The 19,114-nt window shown below is 45.4% G+C and overlaps 1 protein-coding gene across 1 annotated transcript; it reads right to left on the bottom strand.

Annotated features, from left to right (window-relative positions):
• LOC132854745 (endoribonuclease ZC3H12A-like) lies at positions 1–15,156 on the bottom strand. Its single transcript, XM_060883341.1, has 6 exons — positions 14,998–15,156; positions 10,843–11,362; positions 3,277–3,416; positions 2,694–2,928; positions 2,151–2,257; positions 1–2,058 (listed from the first exon to the last, which is right to left on the bottom strand). Exons 2-6 carry the CDS (start codon positions 11,163–11,165, stop codon positions 1,190–1,192), a joined length of 1,674 nt encoding a protein of 557 aa, XP_060739324.1. The 5' UTR covers positions 11,166–11,362; positions 14,998–15,156; the 3' UTR covers positions 1–1,189.
• Positions 15,157–19,114: the final 3,958 nt, after the last annotated feature.

Below are 19,114 nucleotides of genomic sequence, written 5' to 3'. Positions count from 1 at the left end.
TAAGTTCATAACTTATTTTTAATTATTAGTTTGTAACAAATTTAAAGCATGTCGCAAAGATATAAACAGCATGAAGGATTTTTGATAATCTTAGCTACATCACAGCTATTTCAGACGGTAGTCTCACGCTCCTCCGTTCGAGGTGGCAAAATTTGGGAGACAAAAAGATCGTCTCGGTCAGCCTAGACTCGACGATCTTATTTTTTTTTTGCTTCTTTTCCCTCGAGAGAGTGAGACAACGTCGACTCTCAGAGCAGGTCAGCCTTCGTGTTCACATTCAACAAGCAACTGTTACATCATAGTCATTACAGCTGATGGCTTTTAAGCCCTTTAAATACATTCATATGTCTTTTTACAGTATCAAGAGATTCTCTCTCACACACACACACGTTGTCGTACCGATGTAATAGATTTCTATGCCTTTGCTATAAGGAGCAGGTGCTTATATAAAGAATATAAAAAAACATCAACGCAGCACTGCTTCATCCTAATATTGCTCAGCTTCATCAAAACAGAAAGATGTATGACACGCGTTCAGCCATCAGGATCCTGAAGCTTGAAGCCAGAAAAGTGGACATTGTAAAGTAACAAACAGGTAACATTGTTTTGTAAATAAAATAAAATAAAATACAAGCTACAATTCATATTTCTGATTTAGATCCATCCGAAGTTTAGAATCATGAGCACTGCAGCTCGAGGGGGTGAAACGTATGACACTGCAGGACTAATAACAGAGCTTTCACTGGTCCAAAATGGCCACCTGCTTAACGTCCGGCGAAGTTAAGGAAGTTATGCTTGTATTTATAGATCACAGAAAGTCCCTCGGTGTCCTGTGAGTGAGCGCATGAGATAATGCCGACGCACTGGATGTGGGTTTGAGGTTGAGGGAGACATTTTGGTTGAAATATCTTAAGCCAAATAAAAGGTCTAAGTGGTGGATTAAGATCTATTCAGGATGTGACGCTGCGTCCTTGCTACCTACAAGACTTGAGAAATTGGACAATGGATCAAACCCCCTCTTATGTAATGAGTTGCGCTCAGATGTCTGCTGATTTCCTTTCTGTAGAGGAGCCTCTGGCTAAATAAAAATACAGTCTAATGAAACAACCGAATTAATTGTTGATGCACGAGACAAACCAGAACGAGTCTGCGGTTGGCTGAGCTAAACGTCTGTGGTTTAATGATCAGTTTAAAGCAAGGTGCTGTTCTTGTATTTCTGGATCAGCATGACCAGCTCTGTCGTATCCAGTATGTGTGGATATAAACTCATAACCTGGTCCACAATGTTCTGAGGGAAAATGGTGCTGAGCTGAGACCTCACGTCCCTCCTCCTGTCCGTCAGGTTCCCGTCCGTGACCTTGGCTCGGCTCTGACCCCAGTTCACCTCCGGCACTCTGAGCTGATTGGGTGTGGACTGAGGATAAGGTAGAGCCTCGTTGCAGAAAGGTGCGTTACTGTTTTTGTATGTGCGGTGTTGATATCCGTGGTTAGGATAAAGCGTGTGAGCGTAGCCAAGGCCCATATCGGAGTGTGCGTGTTGGCAGCCCGAGAATATGTGGTGGTCAGGGCTGTAGCAGCGCGAGGGCACGTCAGGACTCCGCGCTCGCCTGTGCTGCTGGCTGGAATCGCCAGACAGGAAGTAATCGCTGCTGCTTCCGGTCACACACCCGCTGCTGTAGGATAGTGAGGTCTGTAGGGCGGAGTCACTGAGATAAAGGCGGGACATGGAGCCCTCCAGCGAGCCGTAGGCCTGGTCACTTTTAATGCTCTTGCACAAAGCAGGAAGGGACCTCTGCAGGTAGCTGGGACTTTGTATTTCACGTGGAGAAGAATAGAGATCGAGACCGGAAAGAGCACGAGTAAGCTCATTGTGGTGTAACGGAGGAAGCAAGGCCGCAGTCCGGTAGTCGTCCAGTCCGTTTGTGGGGTGTAGAAACTCTTCGTTTATGCTGGACGGCTGACTCTTTGCTCTCAGCTCGTCAGCCACAGAAAGCTGTGGTTGGTTGGAGCGTTCAGGGTGATAGAATTTACATTTCACACCGTACGTGCACTTCTTACCTGCCAAATATAAACAGAGAAAGTTGCTTATCGTCATTATGCAGAGGTGTGTGTGTCACAAACCCACTGAATTCTCTCAGGTGTAGACTTACCGTAAGGACAGTGTTGGAGCAGGGTCTCAGATGTCAACGGCTTCTTTCTCAGGAAGTTCTCGATCGTCGGCCCATTTCTCCCGAGAGGATCATCAGGTGGCATGAATCTTAAACGAAAACGTTCACGGTTATTAGCTCCGTACTGTCGGGACTGTAGTGTGGATCAGACCAACAACAGCTCTATTAGCTCCAGAGCTTGTAGAACTGATTACCATAACGTATTCATTTGTTTTATTTCCTGCTCTGTGTACTGAACAAACACTGTGACCTGTGAGAGTATTTTTGTTTCATGTTTAAACAAAAATAGAAACAGGATTTAAAAATAAAATAATTTTCCTAATCCTGTTAGTGAAAGAGGGAGCAACTGTACAGGTTGAACTTTGGAGCAACAGGAACAAGGAACTTTTTTTTTTTTCGCGTCTGTTTGTCTCTCAACACTTTATTTCCTCATGCAAGCAGTAATAGCGTCATCTTTAACCCTGTTCCCGTAACCTTTATTTATTTATTTTTATTTCCTCGACACTTTGCATGCAGCACACTTACATATCATTGGCGAATGTGTACATGAGAAGCCTCTCCTCGATGAACTTCTTCCACTTCTGGTTCTCCAGCTGCAGGTCCCGGTAGTTATCGTTGGACACGATGATGCCGTCCGAATTGCAGGCCAGCTTAACGATGTAGCGGTCGTCGTAACACACCACACGCTTGCCGTTGACGCAGCGTGACGGCGTGTACACCAGGATCTTCTTGCGCTCCAGCTCGTCCAGTATCTGCTGGTCTGAACACAGCAATAACATGGTCACAAACCGGTTTCAAATATCTACAGCTGCAAAAATGAAGGTCCATCACAATAGGCTTGTTGCTAGGTAACAACCTAACGATGTCGTTGTTTGGGTATTCTTATTATACACATCTTGCCCCATAACCAGCCGCTAAATATAGCTAAGTATCAGCTAGTTAACGCTCGGTAGAAAGTTAATTTAATAATAGTAATAATGAAATTGCATAAATTTACATTTTGTATTTAGAATTTTTCAGTTTTTCTCTCCATTTTTTTTCCCAGTTCTCATTAAAACATTGGTTGGTGCTGGTTATTAGATCTTAAGGTCGTATTATGGAGTAATACCTGTGATGGGAGCCTCAGGTCTCGACTGTTCTTTCCTCCACAGAGGAACGAAGACGGTGATGTCACGAATCCCTCTGTCCCAAAACCACTGCACAGCCAGCTGGATCCCCCGGCAGGAAAACACCTTCTTATTCCCGTGGCTGTGGAACAGAGAGAACCGAACAGGTGACTTTACGTATAAACCACAAGCTGGTCACACGTGTCCCAGAGCTGTTGTTATAAACACATTAAAGTGGCTGCTTCAGCAGAGAAACAGTGAAATCTTTTTACACACAGAGTCCAAGCTGGAAAATCTTCCCACTGCTGCAGTCTGTGTGTGTCAGAAGTGTTTTTATGTCACTCTGGGGTCCAAATGTCCCAATTAGGACCTGAATATCTGGGTTCTGATGGATTTATTTAAAGCTTTAAAGAATTTCCTCTTTGTTTACTGAAGTTGAGGGTTAGATTTGGGTGAAAGGTCAGTGGAACATCTTTACACAGATAATAAGACTAACAACTGTGCGTTTGTGTGTGTGTATCTGTATGTATGCATGTGTGTGTCTGTGTCTGTATGTTTGTGTCTGTATATGTGTGTCTGTATGTGCGTATGTGTGTGTGTCTGTCTGTATGATTGTGTATGTGTATTTTTGTGTGTGTTTGTGTCTGTATATGTGTGTGTCTGTATCTGTGTGTGTCTGTCTGTATATGTATCTTTGTGTGTCTGTCTGTATGTGTGTGTGTCTGTCTGTATGTGTATTTGTGTGTGTCTGTCTTGTCTGTATGTGTATCTTTGTGTGTGTGTCTGTCTGTCTGTATGTGTATGTGTGTCTGTTGGTATCTGTGTGTCTGTCTGTCTGTGTATCTGTGTGTCTGTGTCTGTCTGCCTGTGTGTGTGTATCTGTCTGTGTTTGTGTGTCTGTCTGTCTGTATGTGTATTTGTGTGTGTGTCTGTCTGTATATGTATCTTTGTGTGTGTGTGTGTCTGTCTGTATGTGTATGTGTATTTGTGTGTGTCTGTCTGTATGTGTATTTGTGTGTCTGTCTGTCTGTATATGTATCTTTGTGTCTGTCTGTGTGTGTGTATGTGTATTTTTGTGTGTATGTGTCTGTGTGTATGTGTCTGTGTGTATGTGTATTTTTGTGTGTGTGTCTGTGTGTATGTGTATTTTTGTGTGTGTGTGTCTGTCTGTATGTGTATCTGTGTCTGTCTGTATGTGTACAGTATGTGTATTTTTGTGTGTGTCTTTCTGTATGTGTATATGTGTGTCTGTGTGACTGTGTGTGTCTGTCTGTCTGTATATCTGTGTGTGAGTCTCTCTGTAGGCGTGGGTCTATATATGTGTGTTTGTGTGACTGCATATATGTGTGTCTGTGAGTTAGTGAGTTAGTGTTAGTCTGTGTGACTGTCTATGTCTGTCTGTGTGTGTTCACTGAGTTATTAGGTAAATAGGTCATGACATACCTGTGGTTATAAAAAAACACCTAACAATAAATGGACTAACCACAAAACTCCGTCATATTCTTTTGCTGACTATGAAATACTCTATTAATTTGTATTTTTCTCACACACACACACACACACACACACACACACACATACACACACACACACACACACACACACACACACACGTACACTTGTATTCTGTCCTGGGTAGTGTACACAGTCAAGACACAGACAGGGCACAGAGTACACAGTACACAGTCAGGACACAGAGTATACAGGACACAGACAGGACACAGACAGGACACAGAGTACACAGACAGGGCACAGAAGTACACAGTACACAGACAGGGCACAGAGTACACAGTACACAGACAGGGCACAGAGTACACAGTACACAGACAGGGCACAGAAGTACACAGTACACAGACAGGGCACAGAGTACACAGTACACAGACAGGGCACAGAGTACACAGTACACAGTCAGGGCACAGAGTACACAGTACACAGTCAGGGCACAGAGTACACAGTACACAGACAGGGCACAGAGTACACAGGACACAGACAGGGCACAGAGTACACAGGACACAGACAGGGCACAGAGTACACAGGACACAGACAGGGCACAGAGTACACAGGACACAGACAGGGCACAGAGTACACAGGACACAGACAGGGCACAGAGTACACAGGACACAGACAGGGCACAGTCAGGACACAGGACACAGACAGGGCACAGTCAGGACACAGAGTACACAGTACACAGACAGGGCACAGAGAATACAGTACACAGACAGGGCACAGAGAATACAGTACACAGACAGGGCACAGAGAATACAGTACACAGACAGGGCACAGAGTACACAGTACACAGACAGGGCACAGAGTACACAGTACACAGACAGGGCACAGAGTACACAGTACACAGTCAGGGCACAGAGTACACAGTACACAGACAGTACACAGTCAGGACACAGACAGTACACAGTCAGGACACAGAGTACACAGACAGGACACAGACAGGACACAGACAGGACACAGACAGGACACAGACAGGACACAGACAGGACACAGAGTACACAGTACACAGTCAGGACACAGAGTACACAGTACACAGGACACAGTCAGGACACAGAGTACACAGGACACAGTCAGGACACAGAGTACACAGGACACAGTCAGGACACAGAGTACACAGTACACAGTCAGGACACAGAGTACACAGTACACAGTCAGGGCACAGAGTACACAGTCAGGGCACAGAGTACACAGTACACAGTCAGGGCACAGAGTACACAGTACACAGTCAGGACACAGAGTACACAGTACACAGTCAGGACACAGAGTACACAGTACACAGTCAGGACACAGAGTACACAGTACACAGGACACAGTCAGGACACAGAGTACACAGTACACAGTCAGGACACAGAGTACACAGTCAGGACACAGTCAGGACACAGTCAGGACACAGTCAGGACACAGTAGCACTAAATGAAAACGTTACTATTGACTGGTGTAATGAAAGACAGATGCATGCTGATGTAGGAGGTTAAGCGAGATACCGTACTGGTTAGACGTCTGTGGTTTGTTAACCCTGAGTCATAGTGAGACTGCTCGTCTAAAACACTCGGTCATATGATCGCATCAGCATGATCCAGACTGCTTCTCTGTGGTTCTCATAGTGTGTTGCAGCACACATCGTCACATGGCTGCTTACTGCAATTCATCAGATTCACCAAGTCTCCTCACGTGGAGGACTTCACATCACACATACTGCCTTTTACTGAACAGCTGTTATGGACAACATAACTGTAACCTCGAAAATGGACCATTAAAATTCACTAAACACTCCAGTAGAACTTTCAAATCTTTAAAACACATCATTTCAACTGCTATGCTATTCTTACCACTGCTATGCTGGTGTTCCACAGGGCTCAGTACTTGGTCCTCTTCTTTTCTCCCTGTATACTCACTCTCTTGGTGAAGTTATTTCCTCACATAGGTTCTCTTACCACTGCTATGCTGATGATACACACCTTATCTTCTCTTTCCCACCCTCAGATACCACAATGTCTGACCGGATCTCAGCATGTCTGGGAGAAATATCAATATGGATGACTGCTCATCAGTTAAAGCTCAATCCTAGCAAAACTGAACTGCTGTTCATCCCAGGTGATTCATCCACAGGTCATGACCTTGCTATATCCTTACACAACGATCTGATTTCCCCTTCAGCCACAGCTCGCAACCTTGGGGTAATAATGGACAATCAACTGTCCTTTTCCTCTCATGTTGCTAATGAGACTCGCTCATGACGCTTTCCTCTCTACAACATCAAAAGGATTCGGCCATTTTTGTCCACACAGGCTGCTCAGGTACTTGTTCAGTCTCTTGTCATCTCAGTACTGGATTACTGCAACGCACTGCTGGCAAGTCTACCTATGAACGCATTTAGTCCTCTGCAAACAATCCAAAATGCAGCTGCACTGCTTGTTTTCAACCTGCCAAAGTTCTCGCATACCCCCCCGCTGCTGTGATCCCTCCACTGGCTTCCGGTAGCTGCACGCATCAGATTCAACACACTGATGCTGGCCTACAAAGCTAAAAATGGACCAGCTCCCTCTTACCTCAAAGCCCTCATCACTCCTCGCACTGCACCCCGCACCCTCCGATCTACCAGCACTGCTCGACTGGTCCCACCATCTCTCAGGGTAAGAGGCAAGTATACTACAATATAATACTATACTCTTCTCTGTTCTGGCACCAAGGTGGTGGAATGAACTGCCCCTAGGGGTTCGGACAGCTGAGTCACTGGCTATTTTCAAGCGGCGGTTGAAGACCTACTTATTCAGGAAACACTTCAACTAGCACTTCTTTTCCTGTCTTCTGCATTTATTTAAAAAAATAAAAATACAGCCAATCAGAGGGCAGTGTCTAACAACATGATCATCATAACGAGAGAAAAGGCTGCTTTACACACTAGAGGGTCTGTGTGTGTCGCTGTTTGTGTGTGTCGCTGTTTGTGTGAGTCTGTGAGTGTGTGTTAGTCTGTGTTAGTCTCTCACTAAGTGTGTGTTTGAGTTTGTGTAAGTCTGTGTGTTAGACACACTCACAGACACTCACACACAGACTAACAGACACACACACAGACTGAGTGAGTGTTAGTCTGTGAGTGTGTATCACTACGTGTCAATCTGTGTGTCTGTGTGTGTGTCAGTCTGTGTCTGTTAGTCTGTCTGTGTCTTTGAGTGTGTATCACTGTGGGACAGTCTGTGTGTGTCTGTGAGTGTGTGTATCACTGTGTGGCAGTCTGTGTGTGTCTGTGAGTGTGTGTATCACTGTGTGACAGTCTGTGTGTGTCTCTGAGTGTGTGTATCACTGTGTGACAGTCTGTGTGTGTCTGTGAGTGTGACAGTCTGTGTGTGTCTGTGAGTGTGTGTATCACTGTGTGGCAGTCTGTGTGTGTCTGTGAGTGTGTGTATCACTGTGTGACAGTCTGTGTGTGTCTGTGAGTGTGACAGTCTGTGTGTGTCTGTGAGTGTGTGTATCACTGTGTGACAGTCTGTGTGTGTCTGTGAGTGTGTGTATCACTGTGTGACAGTCTGTGTGTGTCTGTGAGTGTGTGTATCACTGTGTGACAGTCTGTGTGTGTCTGTGAGTGTGACAGTCTGTGTGTGTCTGTGAGTGTGTGTATCACTGTGTGACAGTCTGTGTGTGTCTTTGAGTGTGTGACAGTCTGTGTGTGTGCGTGTATGTACCACTATGTGTGTATGCGTGTCACACAGACCAGACAGGACAGAAAGATTTGGTAACTCATGTGACGTCAAATTTCATACATCTGTCTATTGTGAGTGACGCTGAGTCTGTTGAAGGCTTCACAGATTTACACTGAAGATGTCTCTCGGCTGACGTTTTGTCTTCACTCGTATTACCATTTAAAGAATATATACGTAAACGTGTGTGTAGGTGTGTGTGGTTGTTATTGTATTTGACTAACCTAGTTCTGGGCCTTTCCGCTTTGAACAGTGTCAGGAATCATGTGTGTACTTTGCATATTGCGCTTAGCTTGAAACCCATACGCTCACTAAGCATGCTCATTGTTAAGGAAGTCACTTTGCAGAGCACTTCCTGGACAACGGCATACGCAAACAGCCCAAACCGCCACACCACAATTCTCAGTCCTGCAGTAAAAAAAGGACAAAAAAAAAGAGAGATTGTGTGTGTGTGTGTGTGTGTGTGTGTGTGTGTGTGTGTATGAGAGAGAGAGAGAGAGAGAGAGAGAGAGATAGTGTCTGTGTGGGTGATGGATAAAGAGAGATTGTGTGTGTGTGTTTGAGAGAGAGAGAGAGAGAGAGACTGTGGGTGTGTGAGAGAGAGAGAGAGAGAGTGTGTGAGACTGAGATAGTGTTTGTGTGGGTGATGGATAGAGAGAGAGAGAGTGCGCGCGAGAGAGAATGAGAGTGTGTGGGTGACGGATAAAGAGAGAGAGTGTGTGTGCACTTTGTTGCAGTTTTTAGGTGTGAATTAATTGCCATAATTTGTTAGTAAAATTAATAATTTTGCAACTCAGCCGTTCGATGACGTGCGACTCCCACTTCTGCATCACACACTAGATCCAAGTGCAGAAGTTGAGGAGGAACCGAAACCGAGCGGAAATGTACCAAACACTTTCTAAATTATTGGCACCCTTCAACAACATCATGAAACGGTACCAGGCAAATTTATAATAAAATTTATGCTTGACTGACAGTTTTTCAAAGTAGTTCTGTGTGTGTGAGTGTGTGTGAGTGTGTGTGAGTGTGTGTGAGTGTGTGTGAGTGTGTGTGAGTGTGTGTGAGTGTGTGTGAGTGTGTGTGAGACTGTGTGTGTGTGTGAGAGACTGTGTGTGTGTGAGAGAGACTGTGTGTGTGTGTGTGTGTGAGACTGTGTGTGTTCGTGTGTGTGTGACTGTGTGTGACTGTGTGTGTGTGTTCGTGTGTGTGTGTTCGTGTGTGTGTGTTCGTGTGTGTGTGTTCGTGTGTGTGTGTTCTTTCCTAAGCGTGTTTTGAAGCAGTGAGATGATAATCTCTGCTAGATGTTTGAATCTGGAGCAGTGTGTAATGCACAAGCCCCCTGCTGCTTAAAAAGGGAACTGCAGTCACAAGCCGTAAAGCTGAAGGTTCTTTGTCTTTTCATCTCCTTTAACCTCACAACCTGTTTTGAGGTGAATCACGAGGTGAAGGGGGAAAAAAGCAAACCAAACCAAGCATCTCGCTTCCCGAAACATGTACAAATTAGCTTGAAAAAGCTAAAAAATAAGTTTTTGGGTGGGTGGGTTAAAGGTCACATCTTCACCTCAATCTGTAATGTCACACAGATATTTCATGATATTTAGAGAGAGAGTAGAAACCTGGCTCACGCTAGTGTTTGTGAGTGTAGTAGCAGTTTTAATATAATATAAATCATTAATTTATTAGTTCCTTCATTTTAGTCTTGATGACAGGAAAAGGTGCCAATACTTCTGCCTTTTATGTTGAGCAATTTTGTCCTCTTTTTTCAGCTCTGTAAAAAGTCGGTGATTTATTTCAGGTCTTGTAAGTCTTTGTCTGTCAGTCTGTCTGTCTCTCTGTCAGTCTGTCTGTCTATCTATCTATTTGTCTATCAATATATCTATTTGTCTGTCTGTCTGCCTGCCTGTCTCTATGTCCGTCAGTCTCTCTGTCAGTCTGTCTGTCTGTCAGTCTGTTAGTCTGTCTGTCTGTTAGTCTGTCTCTCTCTCTCTGTCTGTCTGTTAGTCTGTCTCTGTCTGTCAGTCTGTCTCTGTCTGTCAGTCTGTCTGTCTCTCTCTGTCTCTGTCTGTCTGTCTGTCTGTCTGTCTTTCCCATTTCCCAGCCCACACAGTTCACAGAGTTTGACATGTTTGAGTATGAAGTCATCCGACAAGTCATCCGACAAATGGACATCATTCATAAAAAAATAACTTCCGCATCGGAACTTTTACTTCAGTCTGAGGGTGGGTCTCAAGATTCAAGGTTCAGATTTAACTCAGATTAAAGTAAAACTTGAGATTGAGATTAAAGTCAGATCTGGCGATTCATCTTTAATTCAGATTCCAGTAAACCGAGACTGATATAAAGCTGCATATAAAGATCAGCTCTCACCTTATAGCTACGTTGCTGCCGTCTATGACCACGGGCCTGAAGGGGTTGGAGCTGTGGGAGTCGGCGTGTGAGATGTCGACATGTTTGTGCTGCGTCAAGGAGCCACATCCTCGCGGGACGAGCTGAGGACTGCTCTCCGGCGCCCCCGGTGCTCTGTTTGCATTAGTACGACACGTCTTGATCAGCTCCTGGAGGATGTCGTTTGTCTGCGCGTCGTGCTCCATCGTTTGCAGGACTCGCAGGATGTCTGAGCGAGAGTAACCCAGCTTCAGGAAACGCTTCACCTTGTTCTGCTCACGCTCCATGTCTGTGTGCGTCTGCATGTGTCCTCAGGTATGTGTGTGAGTGTGAATGAGCCCTCCGTGTCTCCTGCTCTGTGTAAGAGTGTGTGTGTGTGGGTGGATGTTCCAGGGCGGAGGGGGGTTGTCCTGCTCTTTTGCCTCGATGGGGGAATCCGCTCTCAGTCTGTCGTCAGGTTTCCACTGTTTGTGGAAAAAGTGTGTGTGAGGGGGCGGGTTCCCTTTGGGTAAACACAGAAAGGTCAGGTAATGTTAGGGGCTTTTACACTTTTTTTTTTTTCACAAACATCTAGCACCACTACAAACACTTAAGACACACACAGGTTCTATTTTTAACAGCATGTGCATCAACAGGACGTCATGACGAGACCACGGAAAAAAGGAAGACACTTCTCGCTACGTCGCTCGGTGTGCGGTGACTTTAATGTGTGCACAGTTTGTGTCAAACCAGCCAGAATCTCTGCTTCTTAAGAACTTGTTTTTAATAACTGTGTATTCTATAGTGTATTAGAGGTGTATGTACAAGAGAGAGGGAGAGAGAGGGTGTGAACTGGTGTATTGGAAAGCCCCTGCGAGACTTATTTATGAACCTAATATGAAAAGCAGAACGAACTCATACACGTCATGCATTATTGATTTAAAACCAGAAACTTTCTGTCAGATTATCACCTGTGGCCCATGATGTGGCTGTGTTCGAGTGACTAATCATGTAGTGGTGAACCATTTTTACACACACACACACACACACACACACACACACACACACACTTTTTTCCTTTAAGTTCTGTGTGTCAGTGATTTAGTAGGAAAAAAGTGCATCAAATCTTTGTGATAAAACCCACAATTGTGTAATTTTTACACTTCCCACCTCATGTTGTATTCTTTAGATAGTGTGAAGATAACTGCAACAATAAAGACCAAGTCTTTAGAGGAACGATGTTGATGCTGATGCCGATTCTTTGCAACTCGAGGCAAATATTATGCTTGTGTTTGAAAGTGTTGGCAGATTTTCTAGTCTCAGACCCTCCCTAATCATTTCCTCCTTTTTTCTTAATCTTATTTTTAACCTGCTGTTAAACCCCCACCTTTTCTGCAATACAAATAAAATTTGCCCCGTTATACTCTTGTCCTTCTCTTACCTGCCACAGGTACAGATCTGCCTTTCTGTTTACCTTAATATAAATCTGACCTGACTCACTTTGTCCTGCTCTCTGACACACAGACAGACAAAGACACATGTAGAGACAGTGTATCCTTCCCTAACCTGGCACAGGTACAGACAGTATTCCTCCTGTTTCCTCACCTGATACAAGTACTGACCATATCTCCTTCTCCCTGTTTCATCTTACATGGGCACAGACAGTGTGTCTTCCATTCCATGCCTTGGCAGGGACACAGACACTTTGTCCTCCTGCCTCACCTGTCACAGGTACTGACACTGTGCCCCGTCCCCCCTCTCTCACCTGTCACAGGTACTGACACTGTGCCCCGTCCCCCCTCTCACCTGTCACAGGTACTGACACTGTGCCCCATCCCCCTCTCTCACCTGTCACAGGTACTGACACTGTGCCCCGTCCCCCCTCTCTCATCTGTCACAGGTACTGACACTGTGCCCCATCCCCCCTCTCTCACCTGTCACAGGTACTGACACTGTGCCCCCCCTACCTGTCACAGGTACTGACACTGCCCCGTCCCCCCTCTCTCACCTGTCACAGGTACTGACACTGTGCCCCGTCCCCCCTCTCTCACCTGTCACAGGTACTGACACTTTGTGCCCCGTCCCCCCTCTCTCACCTGTCACAGGTACTGACATTTTGTGCCCCGTCCCCCCTCTCCCACCTGACACAGGTACTGACACTGTGCCCCGTCCCCCCTCTCTCACCTGTCACAGGTACTGACACTTTGTGCCCCGTCCCCCCTCTCCCACCTGACACAGGTACTGACACTGTGCCCCCCCACCTGTCACAGGTACTGACACTGTGCCCCGTCCCCCCTCTCTCACCTGTCACAGGTACTGACACTTTGTGCCCCGCCCCCCCTCTCCCACCTGACACAGGTACTGACACTGTGCCCCCCCACCTGTCACAGGTACTGACACTGTGCCCCGTCCCCCCTCTCTCACCTGCCACAGGTACTGACACTTTGTGCCCCGTCCCCCCTCTCCCACCTGACACAGGTACAGACACTGTGCCCCGTCCCCCCTCTTTAACCTGACACAGGTACAGACACCGTGCCCCATCCCCCCTCTCTCACCTGACACAGGTACAGACACCGTGCCCCATCCCCCCTCTCTCACCTGACACAGGTACAGACACCGTGCCCCATCCCCCCTCTCTCACCTGACACAGGTACAGACACCGTGCCCCATCCCCCCCTCTCACCTGACACAGGCACAGACACTGTGCCCCATCCCCCCCCCTCACCTGACACAGGTACAGACACCGTGCCCCATCCCCCCTCTCTCACCTGACACAGGTACAGACACCGTGCCCCATCCCCCCTCTCTCACCTGACACAGGTACAGACACCGTGCCCCCTCCCCCCTCTCTCACCTGACACAGGTACAGACACCGTGCCCCATCCCCCTCTCTCACCTGACACAGGTACAGACACCGTGCCCCATCCCCCTCTCTCACCTGACACAGGTACAGACACCGTGCCCCATCCCCCTCTCTCACCTGACACAGGTACAGACACCGTGCCCCATCCCCCTCTCTCACCTGACACAGGTACAGACACCGTGCCCCATCCCCCTCTCTCACCTGACACAGGTACAGACACCGTGCCCCATCCCCCCTCTCTCACCTGACACAGGTACAGACACCGTGCCCCATCCCCCCTCTCTCACCTGACACAGGTACAGACACCGTGCCCCATCCCCCTCTCTCACCTGACACAGGTACAGACACCGTGTCCCTCCCCTTCTCGCATCTGACATCAGTATCATTATTATACATAACTGTATAATTAGGGACTATTTAGTCTTTCATGTCCCCCACTGGACCTGAAAGTGCTCTACTTGCCTCGCCTCTTGTCTCACCTGAAACAGACACATACCATCTGCCTTAACTACCGACTTCCGCCTTCTGTCATGTGAATTATCATTCTCGTCGCTATATTTAACCTGAGAACAGTAGTGAATAATAAGGAAGACACCTCAAGAAAAACAAGTGCATCTTCTTCCTGAAACACACCTCCTTATTCAAGTTATTACTGTCCTCCGCACCATGACGCCTTTCCTTTATCTTTCATTTATACTTTATTATTCGTTTATAACTTCAGTTGTTACACAAACGCACAATATTCCTAGGCATGCAGACTACACCCCCCTACACACACACACACACACACACACACACACACACACACACAAACACCCACAGCTCTTTGTGTTTAAACCACAACAGCATTATATCCCTCACTTAATTCTCTGTGATCATTTATTTATTTATCTATTTATTTCTTTATTAATTAATTTATTTATTTTTAATGAACTTTACTTTCTTTGGAAGTGTCTCCAAGGTTAGTTCTTCTAACCCCATTAATTGTCATTCTACATTTATTCCTTGCTGCTTGCTGCCAGGAAATGTCAGAACTTATCATTAGGTCTATCTACAGTCTGCACTGGTCGTGTTGTTGAACCGTAGCATAAATCTTTACTTTAAAAACAGAACACGCTCCTTGGCTCGAGTTTACTCAGTTTCTCTCGACCGCAGTTAATCTCGCATGTCTCTGTCTTGCGACACGATGAATTTAAGTGCTGTTACGAAACAGAAAGAGACACAAAGCGCTGAAAGCTCTTTTATGACTAAGGAGTAAAGTTTTGAATAAGAGCAACGATTAAAGGTGTACTTACGGTTTGATCAGCAGTCACAGACACACACGCTGTGCGTGTGTGTGTGTGTGTGCGTGTGTGTGTGTGTGTGCGCGCGCGTGTGTGTCCGCTCCCCTGCGCGTCTCTCTTAGAATGATCGAGCATATGAGGAAGTTAACTAGAATGAATGTTCACTGTTCACACTGTAGCAAGGAAGCTGAAGTATAAAAATACTCAACACACACACACACACGCCCTTCTTCCTCATACATGTGTTTAATATGAGCCGGGTCTTTCCCCTCTTACTGCTCTTCCTCAACCACACACACATACACACACATACACATACACACACACACACGAAACCACTTAAGGTTAACACGGCCTATTAGGTTACTTTATTTTCATATCCACGCGGTGCAAAGCCTCCATTTGGTGTGGAGTCTTCATTGATCACTTCAGGGAAATTGTGGCACTTCACACAAGTGAAGACACTCGAGTGCACTATGACTAACGCGGGTACCGAGGCTGAGAGTGCAGAAGCAGCTCAGGGCGCGTGTGAAAGTTTCTCAGCATGTTATGCAAGCGGAGTTTAAAGCCCAGTTTCATGTGAAGACATTCCCATGTTTCAGCATCGACATCAAAACCTGAGTTCTATTACTAACTTCACGTGACAAAACGACGTCTGGATTCGTCCTAAAAATAGAACTGACGAATTGACGCTCGTCTCGTGCAGAATTCCAACTTTCGTCATGTCCCGGTTTGTCTTTTTAATACGGTACAGTTAAGTAAGAAGGAAAGAGAAAGTCTGTATGAAATTATACGGAATTGTAATTCATTTCTTTTTACTCATATTTTTTTCTGTTGACTTTATGGCAAATCTATTAATCCTCATTTACTCTCTCACTCATTTTCTACCGCTTATTCGATCTACCTCGGGTCACAGGGAGCCTGTGCCTATCTCAGGTGTCATCGGGCATCAAGGCAGGATACACCCTGGACGGAGTGCCAACCCATCACAGGGCGCACACACACACTCTCATTCACTCACACAATCACACACTACGGACAATTTTCCAGAGATGCCAATCAATCTACCATGCATGTCTTTGGACCAGGGGAGGAAACCGGAGTACCCGGAGGAAACCCCCGAGGCATGGGGAGAACATGCAAACTCCACACACACAAGGCGGAGGCGGGAATCGAACCCCCAACCCTGGAGGTGTGAGGTGAACGTGCTAACCACTAAGCCACCATGCCCCCCCCATCCTTATTTATTTCTCTCTCTCTATATATATATATAGTGGGGTGTGTGTGTGTCTGTGATGATCTGCACTGCTGCTACTCTTGGATATTGGGATATAAGTATCCTTTACAGCCAAAACTGTACATTTGTTTTTATTCCTTATATAAATAAAAGATCCGAGACAGCGTGTTAATTATAACCCCGCGTCTGTCATCCTGCCCACGTTTCTGTGACCTCTAGGACCTCGTGACTTGCTGCCAGTGATTGTGGTTTGTGGTTAACAAATATCGTGTGGACCTTTGCACATCTCTCGTATCTTTAATGCTGTGTGGACAAGCGGTTCCTGGGAAATTCCGATCTCGGAAACACGCCCTGGACCATCACGGCTGTGTCATCATGTAGGTACATCCTTCACTGTTCAGGACAGACACAAAAGTTAATGATACAGATAATGTGGTTATGAAGTCGGGCATGTAAATCAGCACACGTTGTATTTGTCTTCTCTCATTGTCCTTATTTTTATGTTATTTATTTATTTATTTATTTATTTATTTATTTATTTATTTAAAGTGACCTTTAGTACTAATGAGGACTCGGGGATTTCCAACTGCGGTACAGACAAAGCTTTTATAGTGGAAATGAAAATGCTTCCTGTAGTGGATTGAAGCGGTAAAATCCAGTTTACAAAAATTTTGGTATGATGTTTTTTAAAGAATCAGATTCATTTAGGTTTGAACACCAGGCCCGACTCCTAGCCTTCATTAGATGAGGGTCTAAATCTTTTCGAAAATACCCCGATACACTGTTGTGGTTGCGTTTATGAACACATGGAAACACGATGACTTCCTTTTTCCAGTGCTGAAATGAAAAAGACCCTTTATAAGAACACACACAAAATAAAACAGGAAGGTGATATGTTTGTGTGTGTGTGTGTGTGTGTGTGTTACCAGGGTACAAACACCAAAGGTGTGTGTGGAGGGGTTTCCCGTTTGCAGAAGTGAGAGTGTGTGTGTGTGCAGAACAACAGTAGTAAGTTTTTTCTTTCTTCTCTTTCCACCTCTTCCCCCGTGAGAGAGTCGTTCATGCGCTACTACAGTCGATCTCGACAAGGGACTGCTGTGTCTCCTGGAGTGAATCACACCTCGAGTTTATTCAAAGACACACACACACACACACACTCACACACGGGTTTATATTAGACTTCTCTACATTCGATCTACAGACAAATCTTTGGTACAAACGACTGATAAACACAAACACTCAAAGGCTGGCAGGTTTTAGATAAAGATGATTCCTGGATTCTGATTGGTCAGGGGGTGTTGTTTCATTTTCTATACAGGTCTACAGGTTCATACTAGCGTTCTGATATGTCACTGTTTCTATGGTAATGTCACTGTTTCTGATGTCACTGTTTTATTCGCAGGGACTTGATGATTGTCGGATTCCTGACTCGGTGAAGATGTTTGTTTCAGCCAATAAGTTTGTTATTATGATCGTGTTCATGCTTTGTTTTGTCATCAAACCTGACAGTAAGCAGACAAATTATGACATGTTGCTGGAAAATACACACACTGTAAGATATACCGTAAGTCAAGGCCTAATGGTTAGAGAATTTGACTCCTAACCCTAAGGTTGTGGGTTCGAGTCTCAGGCCAGCAATACCACGACTGAGGTGCCCTTGAGCAAGGCACCGAACCCCCCAACTGCTCCCTGGGCGCCGCAGCATAAATGGCTGCCCACTGCTCCGAGTGTGTGTTCGCGGTGTGTGTGTTCACTGCTGTGTGTGTGAACTTTGGATGGGTTAAATGCAGAAAACAAATTCTGAGTATGGGTCACTGTACTTAGCCGTATGTCACATCACTTTCACGTCACTTTCACCGTAGTTCTTCACAATCTGGATCGCTCCTCCTGCACCGAGTCCTCGTCGACCGCCTCCGAGATCAAGAGCACTGGCAGTTTTTAGTCGTGTGTGTAAACAGACAGAGCAATAAAACCAGCGTGTAACTGTTCCACAGCCCCAGAGCTCGCAGCAGTTACGTGTTGGAACAGAATCAAAGAAACCACTTCCTCTGCTGTAATGTTCAATGAGCCGTCACCTGTAACAGGTGATCACACGCAGCACTGCGAGTCACACAGCCTTCTCACAACACTAAACTACTTCAGTTAGTTACATTACAGCTCCATCTAGTGGCCGTGCAGGAGGATTTACAGTCCCTCAGCACCACATGATGGCTCATGGAGGTTTCCTGTCTCTGTGACATGTTGTTCTTCATTTTTTACTCTTCTTATTTATTTATTTATTTATTTAGTTAGTTAGTTGTATGCTTTATTTACAATCCGTTCTTTATGTAATATCTTTACATTCCTGGGATCGTTGATTACTTTCCCACAGATCATGTCTCTGAACACGGTGTGTAATATTCATTAGGAACTGGCAGATATTGTAGCTGTATATTGTACAGATCGTTGTATCGTTTCGCAGAATTGTGTGCCGAAGTACGGCGCCACCTGGTGGATGTGCAGGAAAGTGTATGTGTCATTGAAGGTCTGTGTGTGTGTGTGTGTGTGTGTGTGTGTGTGTGTTCTAATCTGGGACCATGTGTATCTTACCTGCGTGGACTTTCCAGTCTGTTCTTTCTGTTTCATGCCTTACATGTTTTTGCTGTTCTTCTTATCTTTTTTTTTTGTTCTGTTCTTTGTTAACTTTCTTTTGTTCAGTAATTCCATCCCATTTCTTTTCTCTCTTATTTCATTTTGTCCTGTTTTTCTTTTCACTTTTTGCAGTTATGTTACATTCTTTTTTCTTTCTTTTCATTCCTTTATATACACAGGTATACAAATTCAGTCCATTCCTTGTGAAGTTCCTGTGTGTAGTGAATTTATATAATACACCAGTTTCACTATTTGAGTTGA

This window comes from Tachysurus vachellii, chromosome 12 (assembly GCF_030014155.1).
Source record: "Tachysurus vachellii isolate PV-2020 chromosome 12, HZAU_Pvac_v1, whole genome shotgun sequence".
Classification (NCBI taxonomy): domain Eukaryota; kingdom Metazoa; phylum Chordata; class Actinopteri; order Siluriformes; family Bagridae; genus Tachysurus; species Tachysurus vachellii.
Note: the sequence above shows the minus strand (reverse complement) of the source record. Positions and strands in the feature narration are given on the sequence as shown.

Coding starts and splice junctions, on each gene's coding strand:
- LOC132854745 (XM_060883341.1), bottom strand. CDS start 11,165: ATGCAGACGCACACAGACATGGAGCGTGAGCAGAACAAGGTGAAGCGT. Junction 2,258..2,693: donor TACACATTCGCCAATGATAT/GTAAGTGTGCTG, acceptor TTTTCGTTTAAG/ATTCATGCCACCTGATGATC. Junction 2,059..2,150: donor GCTCCAACACTGTCCTTACG/GTAAGTCTACAC, acceptor TATATTTGGCAG/GTAAGAAGTGCACGTACGGT.